General features: G+C 40.2%; 1 protein-coding gene across 2 annotated transcripts in view; it reads right to left on the reverse strand.

Moving 5' to 3' along the window:
* Positions 1–9,042: 9,042 nt before the first annotated feature.
* UVR8 (Regulator of chromosome condensation (RCC1) family protein) overlaps positions 9,043–22,591 on the reverse strand; it is a 430,618-nt gene continuing 417,069 nt past the window's right edge. For both annotated transcript variants that reach the window (XM_089392986.1, XM_089392985.1), the window contains one exon: positions 9,043–9,524. In XM_089392986.1, coding sequence (XP_089249112.1) covers positions 9,435–9,524 — 90 coding nt within the window. In that variant the 3' untranslated portion in view covers positions 9,043–9,434. The remainder of the gene's footprint in view (positions 9,525–22,591) is intronic.

Below are 22,591 nucleotides of genomic sequence, written 5' to 3' on the forward strand. Positions count from 1 at the left end.
AGTTGTTCAATCCTACATTATGAGGGTATCTCGCCTTAGAGATCAATTGCAGAGAGTTGGAGAAAATATGCATGATAAGGAACTAGTATTTGTAACTCTCAGTGGTCTCCCTCCTATTTAGGAAACGTTCATTACTACAATAAGCAACAACAACGTCCTTCCATCATCTGATGAAATTGTTGGAAAACTTACTCAAGAAGAATCAAGGATGATAGCAAGAGGAAGGATTCAAAAGCATGAAGAGGGAGAACCCGCTACATATATCACTCATGACGAAAGGAAGAAGGGAAAAGGAGTTCCATCAAGGAAGCCTCCTCAAAATACAAAAGGAAGGAATGACAGATCTTTATCTCATATTGAATGCTGTAATTGCCACAAGAAAGGTCATTATGCTTGAGACTATCTCAAGAAGAGAAAAAGGCCATGTTACAACACAAGAAGCAACAACAATAATAAAAGAAGAAAAGACAATCAAAGGAATAACCGCGATAGAAGATATGAAAGAAAAAGAAGAGATTCCTCAAGCAACCATGAAGAAGATCATCCTCCTCAAAAGAAGTCAAGAGTTCCCATGTATGAAAGTAATGTTGTAAATAAATCTGAATACATTCTTATTTCTGCCCTTACTAGTTCTTCTCCACCGGATTCGTGGGATAGTTGGTTGGTTGATAGTGGGGCCACTCATCATTTCTCTGGATACAAGGAAGTCCTCTCTAATCTAGTAGAGAGGGAGACTAAGTTGAAGATCATTCTTGGAGACAACTCTCATCTTGTGAAAAGTTTTGGGTCCGTCAAATTTCAGTTGAATTATGGGGAATCAGTTTTGTTGCATGATGTTATGTATGTGTCGGGATTAATGAAGAATTTGGTATCTATATCCGCATTGGAAGATAAAGGGATGAGGGTTGCCTTCATCAAAGGAAAAGTTTTGACTTTGTCTACTGGTTCACCTATGAGAGATGCATTCACATTAGGATCAAGATTTGAAGGACTCTATAGAGTCACTAGAAGGCCACTTCTAGCATTGGTTCATAATACCAATCATCTGAGCGAATTGTGGCACCACATATTGGCTCATCTTCACTATGATGCTCTTCCGAAATTGAAGAAACTGGTCTCAGGTATTCCCGATGTTCAAGCCCATCATGATGGAGTTTGCCCAAGCTGTGTGAGTGGAAAGAAAACAACGGGACCATTCCCCTCTAGTGAGAACAAGAGAAATGACATCCCCCATCTCATTCATTCCGATATATGTGGTCTGGTGCCTGTGCATTCTATTGGTGGTCATCTCTACTACATCACCTTCATTGACGACTTCTCAAGAAAGACATGGCTTTGAAATATTCAAGGAATTCAAAGCCTTGATCGAAAATCAAACCGGGAAGAGAATCAAAGTATTCAAGTCCGATAATGGAGGGGAATACATGTCAAATGGATTCATAGCATTTTGCAAGAAAGAAGGGATCAAGAAGGAAACAACTGTGCCATATACTCTCGAACATAATGGTTTAACTGAAAGGAAGAATAGGTCTATATTAGAAGTTTCCTGTGCCATGCTCTATGATCAAAAGTTGCCAAAATTCCTTTGGGCAGAAGCCACACATGCTGTTGTAAATGTTCAAAAGAGGGTGTCTCATCAACCATTAGAAAACAAAAACCCCGAAGAAATATTCACAGGGTTCAAGCCTGATATTAGCCATCTTCGTGTATTTGGATGCCCCGTATATTTTCATGTGCCGAAGGACAAAAGGAACAAGTTGGAAGCTATAGGAAGAAAATGTACGTTTGTGGGTTATTGTGAAAATTCTAAAGCATATATAATATTAATTCCTAGTCAAAGGAAGGTCGAAATAAGCAAGGACGTAACAATCGATGAAGATGCAGCACTTGGCAAAGCAAGAGACCTTCCTCCGTCTCCTCCTACCAAGAAGGAGAATGATGACTGGGATATTCTAGATGGTCCTTCCATGCTCGAGTCCAATATTGTTGATGATCCCATGGAGCCTATGCATCCTTTAGATCCTACTACTAGGAAGAGACCACTTTGGCTCCGCAATACTTTATAGAATGCTAAAATAAATGTTCCCATTCGTAGATCATTCAGAGAAAGGAAGCTACCATGCAGGTATCAGGGATATGTTGTAGCCATGAGCACTATGATTCAAGTCGAATCGTCCTCATTCGCAGAAGTTGTAAAAGAACAAGTTTGGAAGGATGCTATGGCTAAGGAATATGAATTGATTGTGAAAAATGATGCATGGGATATTGGGCCAAGACCGAATGGGAAGTCTGTCGTGATCTCAAAGTGGTTATTCAAGATCAAACATGGAATTAATGGTAGCATTGAGAAATACAAAGTATGATTCGTAGATCGAGGATTCTCTCACAAAGAGGGAGAAAATTATGATGACATATTTGCTCATGTGGCTCGATATAAAACCATCCGTTCGATAGTTGCCCTTGCTGCTAATCGAGGATGGACTCTTCATCAAATGGATGTAAAGACTGCATTCCTTCATGGCATGTTACAAGAAGAAGTATATGTTGAATAACCATAGGGATTTGAAGTGTTAGATCGAAGAATGCATGTTTGCAGGTTGAGGAAGGCATTGTATGGTTTGACGCAAGCTCCCTGAGCTTGGTATGCACGCATTGACAGTTATTTAATGAAACTGGGATTCACAAGAAGCAATGCTGATCCCAACCTCTACTTCAAGGTAGTCCAAGGTATGCCATTGATTTTGGTTTTATATGTTGACAATCTATTCTTGATAGGTAGTGAGCCTCTGATGATCAAGTTTAAGAGGGAGCTAAACTCTGAATTTGATATGGAGGACCTTGGTCTCATGCAATACTTTCTAGGTCTTGAGGTGTGGAAAAGGCCTAGTGAGATTTTCCTTTCACAGGGAAAATACATTGTGAAGTTGCTGGAAAGGTTTGGAATGATTGAATGCAAATCCATGGCTACACCGATGGAAATGAACTTCAAGAAGTTGTGGAATCTGCAAGACTTGATTTGGAAAATCCATCCGAGTATAAACAATTAATTGGTGCTCTGATGTTCCTTGTGAACACTCATCCAGAGATATGCTATGCAGTAAACACATTGAGTCAATTCATGACTGAGCCCCTCAATGCACATTGGATCGTTGCCAAACACATATTGAGATATTTACATGGGTTGATCACACTTTGTCTCACTTTGTCTGAGATATTTTGCTAGAGATGTTCAACTTCATGGATACACCGATGTTCAATGGGTAGGAAATGTTATCGACATAAATATTACATCTAGTTGTTGCTTTAGCCTTAGATCTGCCATGATATCTTGGATGAGCAGGAAACAAAAGTTTGTAGCATTGAGCACCGCTAAAGCAGAATACATTGCCGCTAGCATGGCTAGCTGCGAAGTAGTTTGGTTGAGGAAGCTCTTTTGAGACCTATTTGAGTAGGTCCTAGATAGTACAATGATATGTTGTGACAACAAGAGTGGGATCCGTTTGGTAGAGAATCACGTGTTTCATGACAACTCCAAGCACATTGATATTCGACATCACTTTATTTGAGACATGGTGCAAAGAGGCGTTGTTAGACTCCATCACATATCAAACGATGAGTAGATTACAAATATTCTCACCAAGGAATTACCGAAAGGAAAGTTCTTGATCTTCAAAAAGCAGATTGGACTGATGGATGTGGCCCCTCGAGATAAGAGGTAGCGCTGATCGAGGACATTGAGCCAACTGTTCCCATCCTGTTTAAGCTCCTAGGGTGAGGAATTGAGATAAAGGGCTCTTGGGGTTGATGGATCTCTGGACAATAGGGTACTCCCCTATCTATTACCCATAGCATCAGAGACGTTGCTTTCCTATCTGGTCTATGCAGAGTATACCCCAGTTGGCATCATACCCTCAAGCAAGGCTTGTTGGGAATACCACTCCCCATTTGGCCAACGGGTTGAGAGTGTACTTGGGTGCACAACCCAAGTCGATTATGATGCAGGTGTTCTACCACATGACTATTGAGGGTCATTGATGGGAAGATCGGTAGGCAATAGGATTGGGTTGAGACTTGCTCCCCTTTTGAGATTCCGAGTTGAGAATGAGCTCCCCGATGAGATTCAAGGGTCGAAGATATACTCCCCTGTATGACTAAGTTATCCTATTGCTCAGTATGGGTGGAAGCTATTGCTCCCCGATTCTTCTTCTTTTAGATTTGAGAAAGTTTCAACAGATAGAGTTGAGCAGAGACAGCCAAAGCATGACGACAACATGACAGGATGATGTGATGATCAACAAATAGATATTGGCAGGTGGAATTCTTCCTAGTTGAGAGGGAGTGTTAATTTTTGCAACTAGGGTCAAATTCCACCTTGGACAACTCAGATGACTGAGATGATGATTGCATTAAATTCCTCTTTTCGAGAGGACCAATATCGACCTAAAGATACCCTATTTAAACAAGAAAAAGGTGATTTTTGAATTATTTTATCCACTCATGTATAATGGAATAGGCCAGCCCTAAGCACATGTAAAATTGGATAGGTCGGCCTCAACCCCAAGTGGACCCTCATGGAAGCCTATAAATAGAAGAGACCTCAAGCTCATTTCCACACATTGATCAAGCCATCTTCTACTCTCTTCTTTTGTCTTGGTTCACACAGCTTTGATGGAGGAAGTTCACTCAAGGCTCTGAAACTATAGGGCTAAAGCTCGCACAGATCTAGGGTTTCTGTTTCTCGGACGTATGCATGTAACTGAGCTTTTTCGTCCCCAGACACACTTACACAGTGGCTAAGGGAGCATCCAAGAAGTCTCAGACAATCGCACAAAATCCTGAAGGGAGCATCCAAGAAGTCTCAGACGATCGCACAGAATCCTGAAGGGAGCGTCCAAGAAGTCTCGGACGATTGCACAAAATCCTGAAGGGAGCGTCCAAGAAGTCTCAGACGATCGCACAAAATCTTGAAGGGAGCGTCTAGGGTTTTTGAAGCAAATCAGAGGGTGTTGGTCCTGGACGCTAGCACAAAGTGGTCAAGGGAGTGTCCGAGCAGTCCCAGATGCACACACAGTGACTGGAAGAGAGCGTTTGTGGGGTTTTGGAGTGGTTTTGTGTATGTTTGACCCCGGAAGCATGCACATAGTCTTCTTGGGAGCGTCCAGGTTAGACACAGACACCCTCACACAGTGGCTAAGGGAGCATCTAGAAAGTTTCAGTCGCACGTAGTCTGCCTTGCTGGGAGCGTCCAGGGTTTTGATCTAGGGTTTGACAGTTGCCTTCAATGGTCTAATGGATAAAGGGTTTCTCTCTACTATTCCGTAGTTTTGCAGTCTGTTTCTGTTTTGTAAATATCTGCTGCAAGATTATGTATTGGGCTCATTGTACTCTCCGCTGAAAACTTTTTATGACGATCTAATAAAGAAGATGATTTGAAAGGGTTTTCTCCCTTGTGGGGTTTTTCCCTAGTCTTGGACCAATCTATTGTCTCTTATAGTTATGCTGTTGTCTTTTTTGTCATTGCATATATTGTTCTGTCTTCAGTTACAGTTTATGATTGGATATATTGCTAATAATTGGATGCATTGTTAAATGATGCGAATTGGGCTAAAAGTAATTGATACAACATAGAGCAATCTGAAAAATTAACCTGCCCCTCGTATGACTTATCTCTGAGATCCAATCAGCCTATCTAGTCAAAAGCTCAATCTATGTGAAGAAAGGCCTACGAGAAGATACTTCCCCTTCCACCCAAGTGAGTTCTTCTTATATATGTGCAGGTGTGAGCTCTTTGTAACAAGAGGGAAACTCCTCTATGCTATGGTGCATGTGTGTGTGACCTCAGTGTTGAAATTGTAACTAGGTTCGGTCTTCATACTTAATGTATTTTATCAAAATGTATTTCTTGTAAGAACAAGAAGAAAAAATATTATTCTCATTTTTATTATCAGCATGTTCTTCATGCTTTATATTGGTCAAAAGAAAAATCAAAAGGGAACGTTCTTCGTGATCATATAAAAAGAAAGAAAATTTGAATTTTGTAGGTGTTATTTATTCCTGCATGTTACAAAGTCGGCCCTCCTAGAGTTCATGTCAGCGTACCCAAAGGACGTGACCCTTCACATATGGAAACAATTATAAATTGGCATATATCCTCCATCATATGGCAAGCAATTCGGTATTGGTTTTGAAAAAGAATCTGGAGGTTTGAGGCACATAACTTGAGCTCTGAGGAAGATAAGTTCGAGGTCTGAGGAACATAGTCCGAACTATGAGGAAGACAAGACCAAATTCTGATGCACATAGTCTGATTTCTGAGACATACAATCCGAGTACTGAGGCATATAGAATCCAAGTTTTGAGGCACACAAAAGTTCGCATTTCTAAGGCACACAAAGCCCGAGTTCTGAGACATACAGTCTGAGTTTTGAAGTACACAAGCTCAAGTTCTGAGGCACACACATATTTGAGTTCTAAGGCATACATTATCCAAAGTTCCGATGCATGTGCATCTGAAATTCTGAGGCACTATTCATACAAAGACTTTGTGGCATTATCTTTGTATTATGCTGAAATAATGAACAAAGTTCAGAATTCTGTTGAAGACAAATATTTGGTTTTTATGGACAATTTTGTGGTCTCTCCAGTGGATAGAATCACGGCATCTAGTGGGCAGAATGGAGGGCTGACTTGGCACTTGGAACCTTGGTTAGTTGTGACTTGGATTTCTCTTGTTGATGAAAAAATTATAAGGAAAGGACTGACTGGTTTTCCCCTTGTGGGTTTTGCCCTGGCTTGGAGCCTAATTTTTATGTCTCTTGTCTATTTGTGCATTGTACTTGTGTAATTGCTTGGTGATTAAATGAATGAAGTTAAAAACTGTTTGGAAAACACATATATAAGAAATCACAAGTAATTACCCTGATAAGAAATTCATCTTGCATACAAATTTCAACACCTAGTGGGCCCGCTCTTGATAATAAGCGCCCCCCCTTATAACTCGAGCCCTCCGTCGTAGAATGGGTGGCCAGACCACTAGATACCTCAAACTAGAACACGTCGTAGACTACGCAAGAAGATCACTTGAGCTCAGAGGTTGCCACAAGCTGCAGGGGCTAAGGACCAAGAGCTGACTAGCACAAAGACCAGCCAGGAAGAAATCCAAAGCAACCAACCACCATAAAAGGATGGAAACAAAGATTACCCACCACCAGAAACCATCCAAACTCCAATCCACAAACTTACAATCGTGCCACCAATTACACCTAGCTAGCTATGAAACAAGGCCAAGACGAATACAAGAGGTCCAGGTCAACAACTAGGCACCTGAGTCACCAACATATATAGAGTTGAAAACTCCCAACCACTGGAGAACTGTCCACCACCCAGACACAGACACACTGACGAACCTCCAAGAGAGCCACATGGGCATTAAAATACTGCCAAGGGGAGTGGGCAGAACCAGGACTACTAACTTCAAAGGAAGAGCAACATCATTACAATAGCCTCAGCCACTGGTATCTCGCCCAGCACCCAGCTGCAGGATGATAAGCAGATCCCCAGAAAGTCCATGCATGTGCTATCACACAACCATAGGAAATATGTGGACCCAAGGATGCTAGCTGTGGATAAGAACCAAAATGACTCCCAGGAAAGACACCCGAGGACTGATGCCAAAGATCAGTAACAAGATATAGGCCAACCTATGCCTCAAACACCAAGGAAAGGAAACAACCAGAAAAAACCCAAGATAAAGAGAGAAACAACTGTGTTTTCTTTCCCTGCCCAATTTCCTCGTCAGTTGTCTGGCATGTTAACCAAATTAACTAGAGAAAGCCAAAACTTAAGCACCACACACTTTTACCTACTGCCAAAAAATTCCACAGAGCTTGGAAATGAACAACAACTACTCCATGATAAGCAGTTAGCCGGGCTGGTTGCTCCACTGCGTGATGCATTCCTTCATCACTCCTCATAGCTCAACATCACTGAAATACATAATCCAGTACTGCATGTGTTTTTACTTTTTCCTGCTGGCTTCTGAGTCCCATCGCCCACCACAATAGTTTCTGTAAATGCCTAGGAATGAAATAATACGTAGAAATCATAATGATCACACGCTCCACATGCTTGACCTCCTCGGACAGAACACATTCCTCCCGATGTCTCTTCATCTGGGTAAGGGAATGACTCTTAATTGCCACACAGATCGTCATTTAAGCTTGCCAGGGACAGGTTGCCATGTCCCCCAGCTCATTAGCTAGGTTGGGCAGTGGGATCCCATCCCCCCTCTTGCTCTTGATTGTCACCCCATCCGGGGGATGGAACTGATAAATGTTACATCCATGCTCTCTCCAATTATTTTTAGAATGAACACTATATAATACTAGATAAGAAAATCCAAACCATTGCTAATCATTCTCATCTAATAGCAGAAACATCAAGTGTTTTGAAGGAATTGAAGAAATAATTTGCGTTAATGATGACCTCTGTAATACCCTGGACTGAGCATGCTGTATATCAATGAAAATGATCAGTCTTCTTTTGAAATGCATTGTTGTTCATAATACAACATTATGCTTATTGCATAACTCATCAAGGGATCGGATTCTTTCCAATGCACACACAAAATCTTTCCAGATATACAATTCTGCATTTTATAATTTTAATAGTGAATCTCAAGGGGCAAAATAAAAGCACATTGTTTCTTCTGTGATCACTATGTTTAAAATGTGATACCCACTACAGTTTCAGTTTTGGTGATCTTATTGAATGACTAATCTTGCACGTATATATCACGTGCTTTCAACCTTTTAAATCTCAGAAGCTGAACAGTTTTCCAGTAACATTTTTCATATATGCTATTTGATGTCGATAACAACTCTCCAACAAAAAATCACAAACTCCCATTACCAATAACATTTTGGTTGCCATAAGACTAGACAGTAAATTTTCGTGGAACATCTAAAATCTACTGTAGATCAAGGTATAGGTTTAACTTCAGATATTATCCCTTGGGATACTGACAAAGGAGAGGCTTTGCAGTTAAACAAAAGCAATAGCTGATAATATAACACTAACACAGTTATTCAATACACGGCCAACAATTTAACATCACTAATTTATGTCTCTACAATATAATTATTGCGTCATTTTCAGTATCATGTGGTGTTTCATAGTCACAGGGATTGTTTCTTGAGCTCCAAATGAATGCACACCAGTTTAAAGCATCTGCAATCACTTGCATCTGAAAGCTTTTTCCACCGCAGAATAAATATTCACTCTATAGCTGTCATATTGTCATATTCGATTAATTCCAAGTGCATAACTAGACAAGTCTTATACATCTCTTATTTTATAATTACAGACACTTTCAGAAATAACCTAATATAAATCACATCTTCCATAGTAAACAAGCAGCACTGCTTATTACTTCACTATTCTGTTCGTACACGCTTAATGTCACCATCTGGAACACTAGCATCACCAATAGAGCTCTTGGGGGCAGTAGAAAGTTGAACGGTACCCTGAAAGTTAAAAAATTCATATTAATGCTCACAGGAACTCACATCTAAAAATGATTATTGCCGATAGATATATGATGACATTTTCTGGTGCACAAACTAGTTTGTCAATTTACAGACTATTAAATACACGATATTGAACCACAGTATGATAGAATGATTAAATATTATTTATTGTATACATTCATATAACCTATATAAATGAATACACAGCATTGCAAATTCATGATAGAATATAACTTTCATTTACCAGTTTGATCATCACATTGACAGTGGTGGCATAAACAATTGTAAGCATAACATAACATTTCTATCCACTATGGGAGGATAGAATCCAATAACTACGATTTTTTCACTGCAACTGCTCCCAGTAATGTTGGGAGTTTGTATGGGCTAGTCGGAGGCATATCATTGACAGGAAGCGTCTTTGGAAAACAGGCCTTTTATGTGATGTTGATTTTGTCATTCCTCATTTCTGCAGACTGGTAGTGCATTAGAATTGTCAGCCTAGTTATCTGGAACAGTAATTGTGAAGTTGCCTTTAGCAGGTACAAGTTCTCATTTTCTGTTTAGAGGATGTCTTTTAGATGAATTGATTGTACAATTCAGAATCAAAAGGTCTCTCATTAGGAGAGAAATGAGATTTTGTGGTACTACAGCTCAGACTTATTTTTAAGGAAATTTTCACCATCCTTAAGGTGGATTGAAGATTTCGAATGTTTTCTCCCCCCTAAAAAAACATAATACAATATTATAAGGGACATGCGACCAAGCAAATGCATATGAAATAATGCATGATTTTGGATAGATGGATGAAATATTTGTATCTGAAACTATCACTAGTAAACTGTACAATGACTTGATGAATAATTTTCCTTTCCACTATATATATAGCATACAAAATGACAGCAATGTGTTAAAACCCTGTTTCAGGAGGCTTTAAAAGACTAAACTAATTGGTCATCTTTAATATTCATGAAAGACAGCCAATATGTAATTTTCAAGATTAGAACCTGACAAGCGTGTCCTAAAAATGTGTCATTTGTTTGGCAAACCAAAAAGCTCTACATTGTAGTTTATGGGAACATTCCACCAGCTTGTATACCTTATTAAGATATATTGTGTTAAACTTGAGCAAGTGCAATAACACATAATAGCCAAAGAAACAGTGATATTATGACCAGCAGCAAATTTGAAAATTTCTTGAGACATTAAAAAAGACACAGCCTATACAAAGGGAAAGACAGTCAACAAGCAATTTCCAGAATTAGAAACTCAAAAATATCTTCAAAATCACGTCAATTTGGTAGGCTTGGTAGGTAGGCCATAGATCTCTACGTTGTTATCTGTGAAAACATTCCACCAGTTGGTATGCATTGTTATGTCACTTCATGATAGCATAAGCTAGTTCCTTATACAAAATGACCCAAGCATCAACAATATGGTCACAACCAATCGCATTGGTTGTGTTTCCAAAAAATGCGCCACCTATGTAAATTTTAAGTTAAAAGCACCTAGAGGATAGACTTGCGTAACAAGGAAGTTGACCACTGTCACCTCACCAACTCTCATTTGCTATTTAGGTTGACTCTCTTCTGGCTCAAGCCAGCTTTCCTAAATGTGATTGCTGGAATTCGAAGGATATGGAGTGCAAAACGTGATTTGAAGAGTGAATTCCAGCAAAACAGAATTCTGAAAGTTAAGAAAATAGGGTGGGTGGTGGAATAGAGATTAGTGCCTTGTCCATTGGGCACTTTGGGGTCATAACAAAGGCTCAAACGCGAGCTTGTTGAAGTTTTTAAGTTTACTTAGTTTAGAAACCCTTCATGCACTTTTTCTGATTTACTCCTACTTGTTATTTTTCCTTTAACAAGTTATTTACAAAGTAAATACTGAAAATAAACACTAGTGCATGCTCAACATATTACAGATCAACAACTAAAAGAAACAAGAACAAACACACCACATGACACCATTATTTTTGGACCAATGTCCCCGGAAAAAACCAATGCGGGAAAACTGGTGCAACTATCTGAGGGTTTTCTTATTGAGCAATATCAGAGTACAATCTGGGTGTTGAAACTGGCCTACCTAACAGAGAAATCTCCTGGCTGAAACCCCGTAAAATCCTTCCGGCAGTTCCTCAGCACAAAACTGCTCCTGCAACCTCAATGTCTGCCCAATCTGGACTGCGTCAGCCCCTCTGTCCCAGGCTGGCCCTGTGTCAGCTCTGGGAGCCTCTGCGTCAGCTGTGCTGGCCCTCTGGTGCTCTGTGCAGCCCTTGGCTGCCTCTGCGTGGCGCTGCGTGAGCCCTTGCTGGCTCTACGTCACCATTCTTGGCTGCTGTGCTGCTCTCCCGGCACAATCTCTGCCTTCTCTGTACTCAATGCCCCTCAGCTACTCTCCCGATCATTGATTCTATCTCTCTTAGCAAACCTCGCTCTAGAGAATAGAATGACTGATCATCTGGTGTGTTCTCCAAGTGACCCTCAAGCCTCCTTTTATACTTCTTCGATTGACATCTCAATGGCTGAGATTAAGTCCCTAAACAACGACTAAGATTAGATCTGGCTTGATCCATGTCTTTTGGACCATTCTAACACATATTCATATTAATATTAATACACATTAATATTTTATTTTCCCTAAGTTTAGTCTTAGGGACTCCATTAAAAATATTAATTATTTTAATATCTCTTGATTTGTTTGGAATCTGCCCAAACCCTTTCTGGGTATTGGAGATCTCACGTGCCCCAACCTCTCCACCAAATTTCATGGCTAGAGCACATCTGATGCTACCCCAAATCAACATTCCCTCTTAGCAAGGACTGTGCTCTAGCAATACTCCTCACTGAGTATTACTCTGATCATCCGACATCGGTACCTGTGTTGATGCTAGGCCTTCCTGCCCATCATCCTCTGCACTGCTGCATCCTATACTGTTGCCCGTGGTTCTGCCACTGCCACTGCTGCATCTGTACTACAGCTCCCTTTGCATCCGTGCTGCTGCTGGTCCTTTCTCCCAACACTGCATCCGCACTGCACCTCCTCTCATCATGCTGCATCGTGCTGCCCACTGCTGCACTACAACTCAGTTACTGAGAAGTAAGTAACTGATCTCCCAACTGACCTCCCTGCTGGGCTAGAGACACCCACTGATGCTGAAGCTCCCTCTGTCGTTGACAAGTGCTCCCTCTCTCTGACCTTTGCGTTGCTACAACAACTCCCCGCATCTCGCACCGTTGCACACCTTGCTGTGCCTTCTTGCACTGGTACAACACTCCTATGCCTCTTGCACTACTGCAACCTGCTAGCTCTATGCTGTCTTAGGACTCCTGCACTGTAGCTCTCTCTGTCGCTCCATCTGCATCTGTCTCTACCCACTCAGCCAGTCCTGCTACTCCTCATCGGGGCTCCCGTAGCAAGGTCTAATCCAAGAGGCTGAGTACCTCAAGGATCCTGCCCCTCATCGCCTGTAGTCCATCTGACTATAGCTCAATGTCTCCCCACTTCCGCTCAAGTGGTGCGTGTTCACTCATGGCACAAGCATCGTCTGTCAAAACTTCCTTCTCTACCCGTGCTGACGCTGCCTTAGTCTCGGAAGACTCTCCCTTACCCTTCTTCCTTGGCCACTGGGTCGCATAATGACCCATCTCACCACAGTGGAAGCACTTGATCTTGGAGAGATCTTTCTTCTTCTGCTTCTCCTGCTTACCCTCAGATGCTAAGGCCACATCCTCCTCCTCCTTGATTTTGATCCCTTTGCTGCTGCTACCTATCTTCGATTGCCGTATGATCTCTTCCTGGCGAAGAGCTGCCCACATCTCATCCCAGGTAGGAGAGTCCGTCTGCCCGAAATAGTCTGGACAAACACTTCCCAATCTTCTGGGACAACATTCAGCGCTGTCCTCACCATAAGCTCCAGATTCGGTGTCGCTCTTATAGCAGTCAACTGGTCTCAAATCTCATTTAGTCCTCCGAGTAGGGTGTCAATCGATTGACCCTTCTTTGTCTGATACGACCTCATATGGTTCTCAAGTAGCATTCTTCTCTGCACAGAAGTACGCTGGTACAAGTTCTTGAGAGCCTCCCACATCTCAACTGCTGTTTCCTTCTCGGCTATATGTGGTACCACATGATCCTTGACCCTGTCAAGGATAATGCACTTGGCCCTCGCCATCGCCTCTTCGTACTTGTCGTTATCATTGGAGTCCACTGAGATAGCTATAATCTTCAAGGCGAAGTTCTTAACACGATTCCTATCAAGCACTCATAAGATTCTGGCTTTCCAGACTGCAAAGTTCGATGCTTCGTCCAGTCTATCTTGGTCTCTTACCCCGTGCAGTGCCATGACGCTCCTCTACTTCCCACTGGAAGTTCTCTGTTCGACTCCTCTGAGTCTCTACTTCCCGTCTAGAAGTTCTCTTCTGGACTCCCTCTGAGACCTGATTTCCCTCCTAGAAATCCTTTTGCCACTTGTCGAGATGCCCCCTACTCTAATAGTCTTGTGCAACTGCACTGCTGATCCAAATTCCTCGGCTAGAAACCCTCGGTAACAACTCCTCTAGCCCTGCTCTGTCAGGTACTATTCTGACTATAGTACCTAACCAACTCCACTCTGCAATATTTCTGCAACCTTCTAGACTCTAGCAACTGCCTCTCTGTGAACTACATCAGCCCCTCTGCCTCACGCTGGCTCTGCGTCACCCCAGATGGGTCTGCGTCAGCAACGTTGGCCTCTCTGAGGCTCTGCACAACTCACGGCTTCTTCTGTGTGGCTCTGGCTGCCCTGCATCACACTTCTTGGTCTCTGTGCTGCTAGAAACAACTTCTGTCACCTCGAGACAGCTGTTTTCTGCTACTATTGCTCCGCTCGGCTGATGTCTCTTAGTCCTCCTGTGATATGCAATCACGGTCCGATACCATGTTGAAGTTTCTATGTTTACTTAGTTTAGAAACCCTTCATGCACTTTTTCTGATTTATTCCTACCTACTTGTTATTTTTCCTTTAACAAGTTATTTACAAAGTAAATATTGAAAATAAACACCAGTGCATGCACAACATATTACATAACAACAACTAAAAGAAACAAGAAGAAACACACCACATGACACTATTATTTTTGGACCAATGTCCTCGGAAAAAACCAATATGGGAAAACCGGTGCAACCATTTGAGGGTTTTTTATTAAGCAATATCAAAGTACAATCTGGGTGCTGAAACTAGCCTAGCCAATAGATAATTTCCTTGGCAGCTACACCTCACAGTTTGAGAGAAATCTCCTCGCTGAAACCCCGGAAAATCCTTCCAGCAGTTCCTTGGCACAAACTTGCTCCTGCAACCCTAGCGTCTGCCCAATCTGGACTACGTCAGCCCCTCTCTGTCCCACGTTGGCCCTGCGTCAGCCTTTCTAGGCCTGCGTCAACTCTGGGAGCCTCTGCATCAGCTGCGCTGGTCCCTCTGGTGCTCTGCGCAACACTTGGCTGCCTCTGCATGAGCCCTTGCTGGCTCTGCATCACCCTCCTTCGCTACTGTGCTGCTCTCCTGGCACAATCTCTACCTTCTTTATTTCTTTGTACTCAATGCCCCTCAGCTGCTCTCCCAATCACTGATTCTATCTCTCTTAGCAAACCCGCTCTAGAGAATAGAATGACTGATCATCTTGTGTGTTCTCCAAGTGACCCTCAAGCCTCCTCTTATACTTTTCCTATTGACATCTCAATGGCTGAGATTAAGTCCCTAATCAATGGCTAATATTAGATTTGGCTTGATCCATGTCTTTTGGACCATTCTAACACACATTCATATTAATACACATTAATATTTTATTTTCCCTAAGTTTAAACTTAGGGACTCCATTAAAAATATTAATTATTTTAATATCTCCTAATCTATTTAGAATCTGCCCAAACCCTTTCTGGGCATTGGAGATCTCATGTGCCCCAACCTCTCCACCAAATTTCATGGCTAGAGCACACATCCGATGCTACCCCAAATTAACAGAGGTCGTTCCGAAGATGGAAAAGAAACATAATAGCTGAAATATACCACCTATAAGTACTCTCTCTTTGCTGGTCCCAGATTGCAAAAGCAAAGTAAGGGTCCTAGATGTGTAGAAAACACCCAAAACTTAAGGATACTACAACAATCAGGGATTACGTATGAGAAAATTCAAACCATGAATAGAGAAGGAAATGTATTCATATGCAATGTTCTAACGGGAACATGAAATGGAAGATCGGAAAAGTACACCAACTTCTAACTCTCCAAGTATATGTCAAGGAAATGTATTCATATGCAATGTTCTAATGGGAACATGACATGGAAGATGGGAAAAGTACACCAACTTCTAACACTCCAAGTATATGTCTAGCTATTTCAACAAAAAAGGGAAAGCAAAAAAAAAGATATGCAAAGCATCCTCACCCACACAATAATTGTTAATTCACCAAGCACATCCAATAATTTGTTATTAAACTCCGAGGTAGAGAAGTTTCCAGATCCAACATACAAAACGAGGACTGAGAAAATCCTTATATAGATTTCAGCTCAACTCTCTTACAAGTAATTATTATTTTCTTTTATTCTAGAAAATTCTTGAAAATATTTTAATAGTCTCCTAAGTGGATGAATTAGGTCAGAATGTTGAAAAGTGTAACTAGGTTCGGTCTTCATAATGACATGTAATTGTGATTTTATGTAAAGAGATGTAAAGAAGAAAAATAAAATATTGTAATGCTTGCATCATGGGTTTCATGAGCAAGAGATTTTATTTTTGAGTCAAGGCTCCCATTGAGAGCCTTTAGGAATTTTTGTCATCTAGTCATAAAAGAATAAAAGAGTCATTGTCATATAATGAAGTCATGTTACACATTGTAAAGAGTCACACTTGTCTATGTAAAGTATTCCTCCAAGACCTTGTCACTAGCCCTCTCCAAGTTGGCCTACAACGAATGAAGAACCTAGAAGGTGATGTCGGCTCTCCTCCTTGTGATCATGTTAGCGTAAAAGACATGAGGCAATGTGTATATATAGCCATGCTCAGCGTCATTTAGAGGCAAGAAATTCGGTGAAGAGAACAAGCAGAGGTGCAAAAAAGAGCTAGAGGAAAAGAAGCGAAAATCAAGAAAAGGATAGCGAAGGAAGGGATACTTCTGGGGTTTCTGATTTAGGGTTATATATTCTCCCACGTGCAAAAGGAGGAGGATTGAAGGCATAGAGAAAGATCGAAGAACTTGTTGCTGCAATGAAGTGACTTTGTTTGGGAATAGGACCTCACAAAAGGAAGCCGAGAAGAAGTGCTATAGGTCTCTATCTTGAAGATACTAATCAAGTAGCATAGACTATTTAAGGGTTTTTGAAATAAGAGTAACCTAAGAGACCGAGATTCTCTAGGGAAGGCAAAAAGGGCAGTGTGGAAATAGAGACCGAGATTCTCTAGAAGAAGCCGACCAGAAGTCGAGAAAGGGAAGAAGAAGAGCATCAAGGCTAGTGACAAGGGTCTTGGGAGGATACTAAAGTCAAGGGTTTTATCATGGTCTTGGTATTCGTCAATTGAAGATCTATAAGAATAACTTTCAGATTGGGTTTTCCTCTCAAAGAGTGAGAGGCTTTGGCCTTTGCTAACAAGCCTACATATTGTGTCTCTTGTCTTCTATTGTTTATTTGGTAATTGTCTTGATGAAAAGAACACATTAATAATATAACGAAAAGAAGATCATAACTCTAGAAGTAAAAGTATATCACAAGCAATTATCAAGAAGAGAAATCTCCTAATCATCGCTCCCCTAGTTTTCTCAACACGGTTTCAAAGCTAAGGTGCTGAAGTCTAGGAGGGGCATTTAAGCAAGAAGATACACGAGAATCAAACTTCAAAGGAGCAAAGCAAGTCAAGGAACAAGAAGCAAAAGATCAAGATCTTCATCATGCCAAAGCCTTAGAAGCATCTCCAAGATCTTCAATGAAAGAAGGCTAGAACATTAAAGAAGGATCATGAAGCAAGCCCTCTCCCATTAATTCTTCAAGGAGTAATCTTCAATCAACATCAAGATTAAGGAGAAAGAAAGCATCAATCACTCAAGTAAGTTTATGACTTCATCTGATACTATCAAAATGTCTTTCTGCAAGGAAAGCAACAAATTGGTTGGGGCTTCAAACTTCCTTGCATGGAAGAAAAGAACTGATCTAAATCTCATTGAGAATGAGGTCATGGATCACATCAAGGGGTCAATAACCCAACCTACCAAAGAGGATACTCAAGCACATGCTAGATTCATGAAGGGGGAAGTGAGGGCCCAGAGGATTCTCATAGAATCCATCAAAGACTCTCTTATCCCATATGTATCTAAACTCAAAACTTCAAAAGAAATATATGACAAATTGGTAGAGTTGTTTTCCGTAAGCACTGCAAGAGAAGTAATCTCATTGAGGCAGGAACTCTACAAGCTAAAGATGACAAAGGAAGATGGAATAGCCTCATACTTTATGAGGATTTCAGAAATAAGAGATCAACTGCAAGATCTGGGAGAAGTCATGTCTGATAGAGAAATGACAACAATGGTATTAAATGCACTACTAGAAGAATGGGGTAACTTTACTTCAAGTATTTATGGGAAGAAAGAACCTACTCCATTCCAAGATTTATAGTCACTATGTAAGATCGAAGAAACCAAACTGAAAGCAAAGACTGATGTAGGATCAAATGAGCAAAATCAAGCATACACTGCTATGTCAAGAAGAAAGGAAAGTTTAGAAAATCTGGTCTTCAAAAGAATATAGGCACTATCGAAGAAATTGTCCTAAGCTTATAAGGGACAATAACAAGAGAAATAAGGAAGAAGCCCATATTATCGAAGAAGCAAATGAGCTCGAGAAAAAGAAGCCTAAGAAGGAGGAAGTGAAAGATCTCTACTATGACTAAGAGAATCTCCTTCACTAAAAAGGTACTCTTCTGTTGTAAGATAGGAAGCATTGTAAATAAGATGAGATGCATTATAGTAGAAAATGACATCATTGTAGAAGTGTAAGAACTGTAAATTCAGAATTTAACAAGGTCTAACAAATTCATGTTCAGTAAACTGTGAAGCCTTTCAATTCGATATTTAACAGAGTTTAACAATATTTCTACTCACAAATATAAAATTTTAATACAAATTATCTATTCTTCTATTGAGTACCAACCTGTCTGCTCTGTCGCTACTCCTGCTCCTGCTGCGTTACCAAAAGACCGAAACCACCCAGCCAAACTGAGCAGAACCTCGCTGCTCAGTCCAGTAAGCTTCTCAGTTGAGGCAGACTGTTCCCCCGTGCCCAGAACCTCAGAACAATCCGCGCTCTTCCTTCCTGTGGATAATTTCAGTTTATGATCCTCTTCCTCCTTCAGTTCTTCCGTTCTTTTCTCCCCCGTCAAATTCTTCCTTCTGGTTTATAAACTGATTCTTGGCGGTGGCCGTCCTTCCTCCAGCACCCACCGCTTCATTTCCTCACGACACCCTTCCCATGTCGTGTCATGTATATTTCTTTTAAAAATATATTGATTTTTAATTAACTTTCCTTTTTCTGATTTTATTTTAATATAAAGGTTAGACTTACATTAAAATACTTTATCATTAGTTATATTTTTATTATTTTATTAATTTGATTAATATAATTTACTTTATATTTTTTTTAGAAATAGGTCATTACAAGAAGCATTAGAAGTAAGAGCTCGTGACATATGTAATATGATGAATGTCTAGAACAAAACCTATGGAAGTCAACTATGTAGGGTATAGCTCTTGAAAGCTCAAGTGATAGTTATAGAAGTGATTTGGAAAAAGGGTTATCGTACAAAAGACAACATCGGCAAGATAGGGATATGCAAAGGTCCTCAAAGATTCTCTGATGGAATCTTCAATGTAAAGATTCACCAATCAAGAGGAAAAGTAAGTGTTTCTTCAAGAATTCCAATCTTGTGGAATTCATAGAATGATGGTATGATAACATGACAGTGAAGCAGATCAAGGGAATGAAATTCCTTCATTCAAAGGAAGCTGTTGTAGGAAGTATGGATGGCCCAAAGGAAAAATGAGGTATGTATGCTCAAATTTAATATTGTGGAAGTCATGTCATATGGTTACAAACAACATGGATCATTGCTCTTAAGAGGCATGATCAAAGAAGGAATCTCCTCCCTCAAAAGGATGCTAGAATGCATGAGTCACATATTTATTAGATGAAATCAACATAATATGTCCTCATATGGAAGTATGAGGTGTTCTGATTACAACTAAGGAACTCTAAAGCTCCTGGGAATGAAATATGTGAAGAAAGGAAGGAAGAAATCATGAAGCTATGTAACTATGGTAAAGGAAGTCAACATCCAAAGGACCAAGAAGATTTGACTATGATATCTCCCAGAAAGATATGAAGACTCTAATGAAAGTCTAGAAAAAGATGAAGACCCTTGACAATACATATCTTTAAGGAGATGTGTCAACATGTATGCGGGATGTTGATGCCTACAAAAAGATGTCATGATGAAAGACCATCAAAGTAATTATGATTTAAGTATTCATTATTTATAAACTAGTATTTGGATGGGCTTATGCAAGACTACCGAAGGGAAGAACTATGAATATCTTCCATGAAGAACCTTGTAGAAGGATGTACAAACCTTCCGAAAAAGAAAGCTTGATGTAGGTAGCAGAACATGAAGCAATCCCAGATGAAGACTAATGGATCACTTTCTGATGAAATAAATGATGACATCACTGATGGATGGTTTGTGCCCTATGAAGAAGTCCCCAAAAGATGAAGACTCCACAACAAAGAAGAAATTCATGACATCGAAGAAAGGAGTTCTTCAAGCAGTTGGTGTTGATTAGTGGCTGTCATTGATGTCAACCCAAGCAGCACTAGGGGCTACCCTAATGTTACAAGGTCATTTTGACTTGACAACTCATATTATTTTGCGTCAAAGATCTTCTCAATGGATTCTACTCATCCAGATGTTTCCGTTGATATATGGTACGCCTCCTAGTTCTTCACGGTTTGAGAGTTATTTGTGTTTGGAGTTAGTAACCCCAGTTAGTGGGCTAAAACCCTATGGTGTTGTGGCACACTCACATGGCACTCATAATTGGTTGTGGTCATTGAACAGTCAATCATTAATAATATTTTTTTGCTCCTAAAATCTCTCCAATGTTCACTTGTTGAGGACCCTCTCAACTCAAGACATTCATATAAATAATGACCCTCATATCCTCCTCTTGTAGGGATTTTGTGGCTTCAAATAGGTTATCGTGGCATTTATTTTTTATTTTTTATTTTTATTTATTTTATTTTTTTTTTTTTTTTTTTTTTTTTCTGCAAAGCTTTAGACGCTGAAATTAAAAACCATTTGAGCCGAAATCTTGATGAACCTCGTGACCAAATTTCAGATCTTGGTTCGCTATATTTTCGGAGATATGATCTAAGGAAGTTAGGGTTTTTGCAGTCTCCCAAATTCCATGCCAAACAGGTGACGTTGGGAAAATCGTCATAACTTTTTCTTTGAGCACTGGATTCAAATTTTGTAAATAGTCACATAAAGAGGACAAACTTTAGCTTGTTGAGTAGTGTTTTCAGAACCTAAGGTCGCAACAGTGACATGTGGCACTTAGTACAAGTTCGCTTTATTGAACCAGTCTATAATTAGGTCATCGTGGGAGATTGGGCATAACTCTTTCTTCAAAAATCCAATCTTGATCAGACCTGTGGGGTTGGAAAGAGGACTCAAAGGGCTACCACATGACGCAATTTCAGACACTGGAGATCCGAAATTACATAGATACAATAGATTCAATATCGAGATCCTAGAAGGCAAGAAAAAACATGCATTCAAGGATCACTGTAGTAAGGACTACACATCAACAATCAAGGGTAAGTCTCCTATAACAAGGTATGTATGAATAGTGTTTACATTTGAATTTTGAGTATCATCTTTGACATATGTTTTTGTAGGACAATGTAAGTATATATAGTGTCTCGGTTATATCTCTATGTCTCTATATGTCACAATTAGTTTTTTGGATGTCCTATTTTTGATACTACATATTCTTGATGCTACACCAAGTCTGCTAAGTCTATATGATATTGTAAGTTCATGTTATTTGTCTTGTCATAATTGATAGAATGGTCTCCGTTCTTGTACTTAGAACTTGGTCCATCACAAATCTAGGGTTTGTCATCAGTTTTTATTGTATATATCTTTAGGTTAGTTTTGGATATAGTCTTGCATATTGTCCCGACCTATATCAAGAGTGGGAGTCCTTGTCTACAACTACAACAAGTCAACAACACAAGTGACAAGCACACTTCAGGTATGCATTGTAATTTAATTTGTATTTATTCATTATTAGGCACTTAAATGTGTTTTGCAAGTAGAGGTAAGTTGAAGGGTATTTTGTTTTGTTTTGGGATTGGTTTCGCCGGGCAAATTTTGCATGCAGGTAGAAGAAGATTCAAGTACAACTTCAAGCAAGAATTCAAGAGCAAAAGTGTCAAATCAAAGGAAGAATTGCAGCGGGACATCCTTTAAAGACATGACAGCGATCCGTATATTGTGAAGAAGTGTCAAGGCCAAGAGTCATCATTGTAAAGTTGTAAAAGAGTCATTTGTGAAAGTGTCATCATTGGAAGAGTCATTATTGTAAAAGAATCAATCTGCCTAGAGTTGAAAAGTCATTGTTGGGATGTATAGGGTCTCTGTTGGGATGATGTCATGGTTGGGTTGCAGGTCATACATAGTGTGATTGGGTGTTCGGTCAAAATCATTGTAAATCATATTGTATCGTGGATCATTGTCCCTGGTACAGGAATCCACACTCTTGTCTCATTTCAGTCATTATAGGGTGGTAGGGAGGTGCTAGGTAGGTGCATGAAGTCGCCTACAGGTTGGAGCTTGTGAACACTTCAGGGTGGTAGGTTGGTCTAGGGTGTTGGGGCATCCATTTAGTTGATCACTAAAGAAACCAACGCGTTGGGGGGTCCTTCCAGTGGGAGCTGGAGAAGAATTCTAGGAAGTTGTTGCTTTCATTTCAGTTGGGGT

This window comes from Pinus tabuliformis, chromosome 1_1 (genome assembly GCF_031772625.1).
Source record: "Pinus tabuliformis cultivar Carrire ecotype Pingquan chromosome 1_1, CPIR1, whole genome shotgun sequence".
Classification (NCBI taxonomy): domain Eukaryota; kingdom Viridiplantae; phylum Streptophyta; class Pinopsida; order Pinales; family Pinaceae; genus Pinus; species Pinus tabuliformis.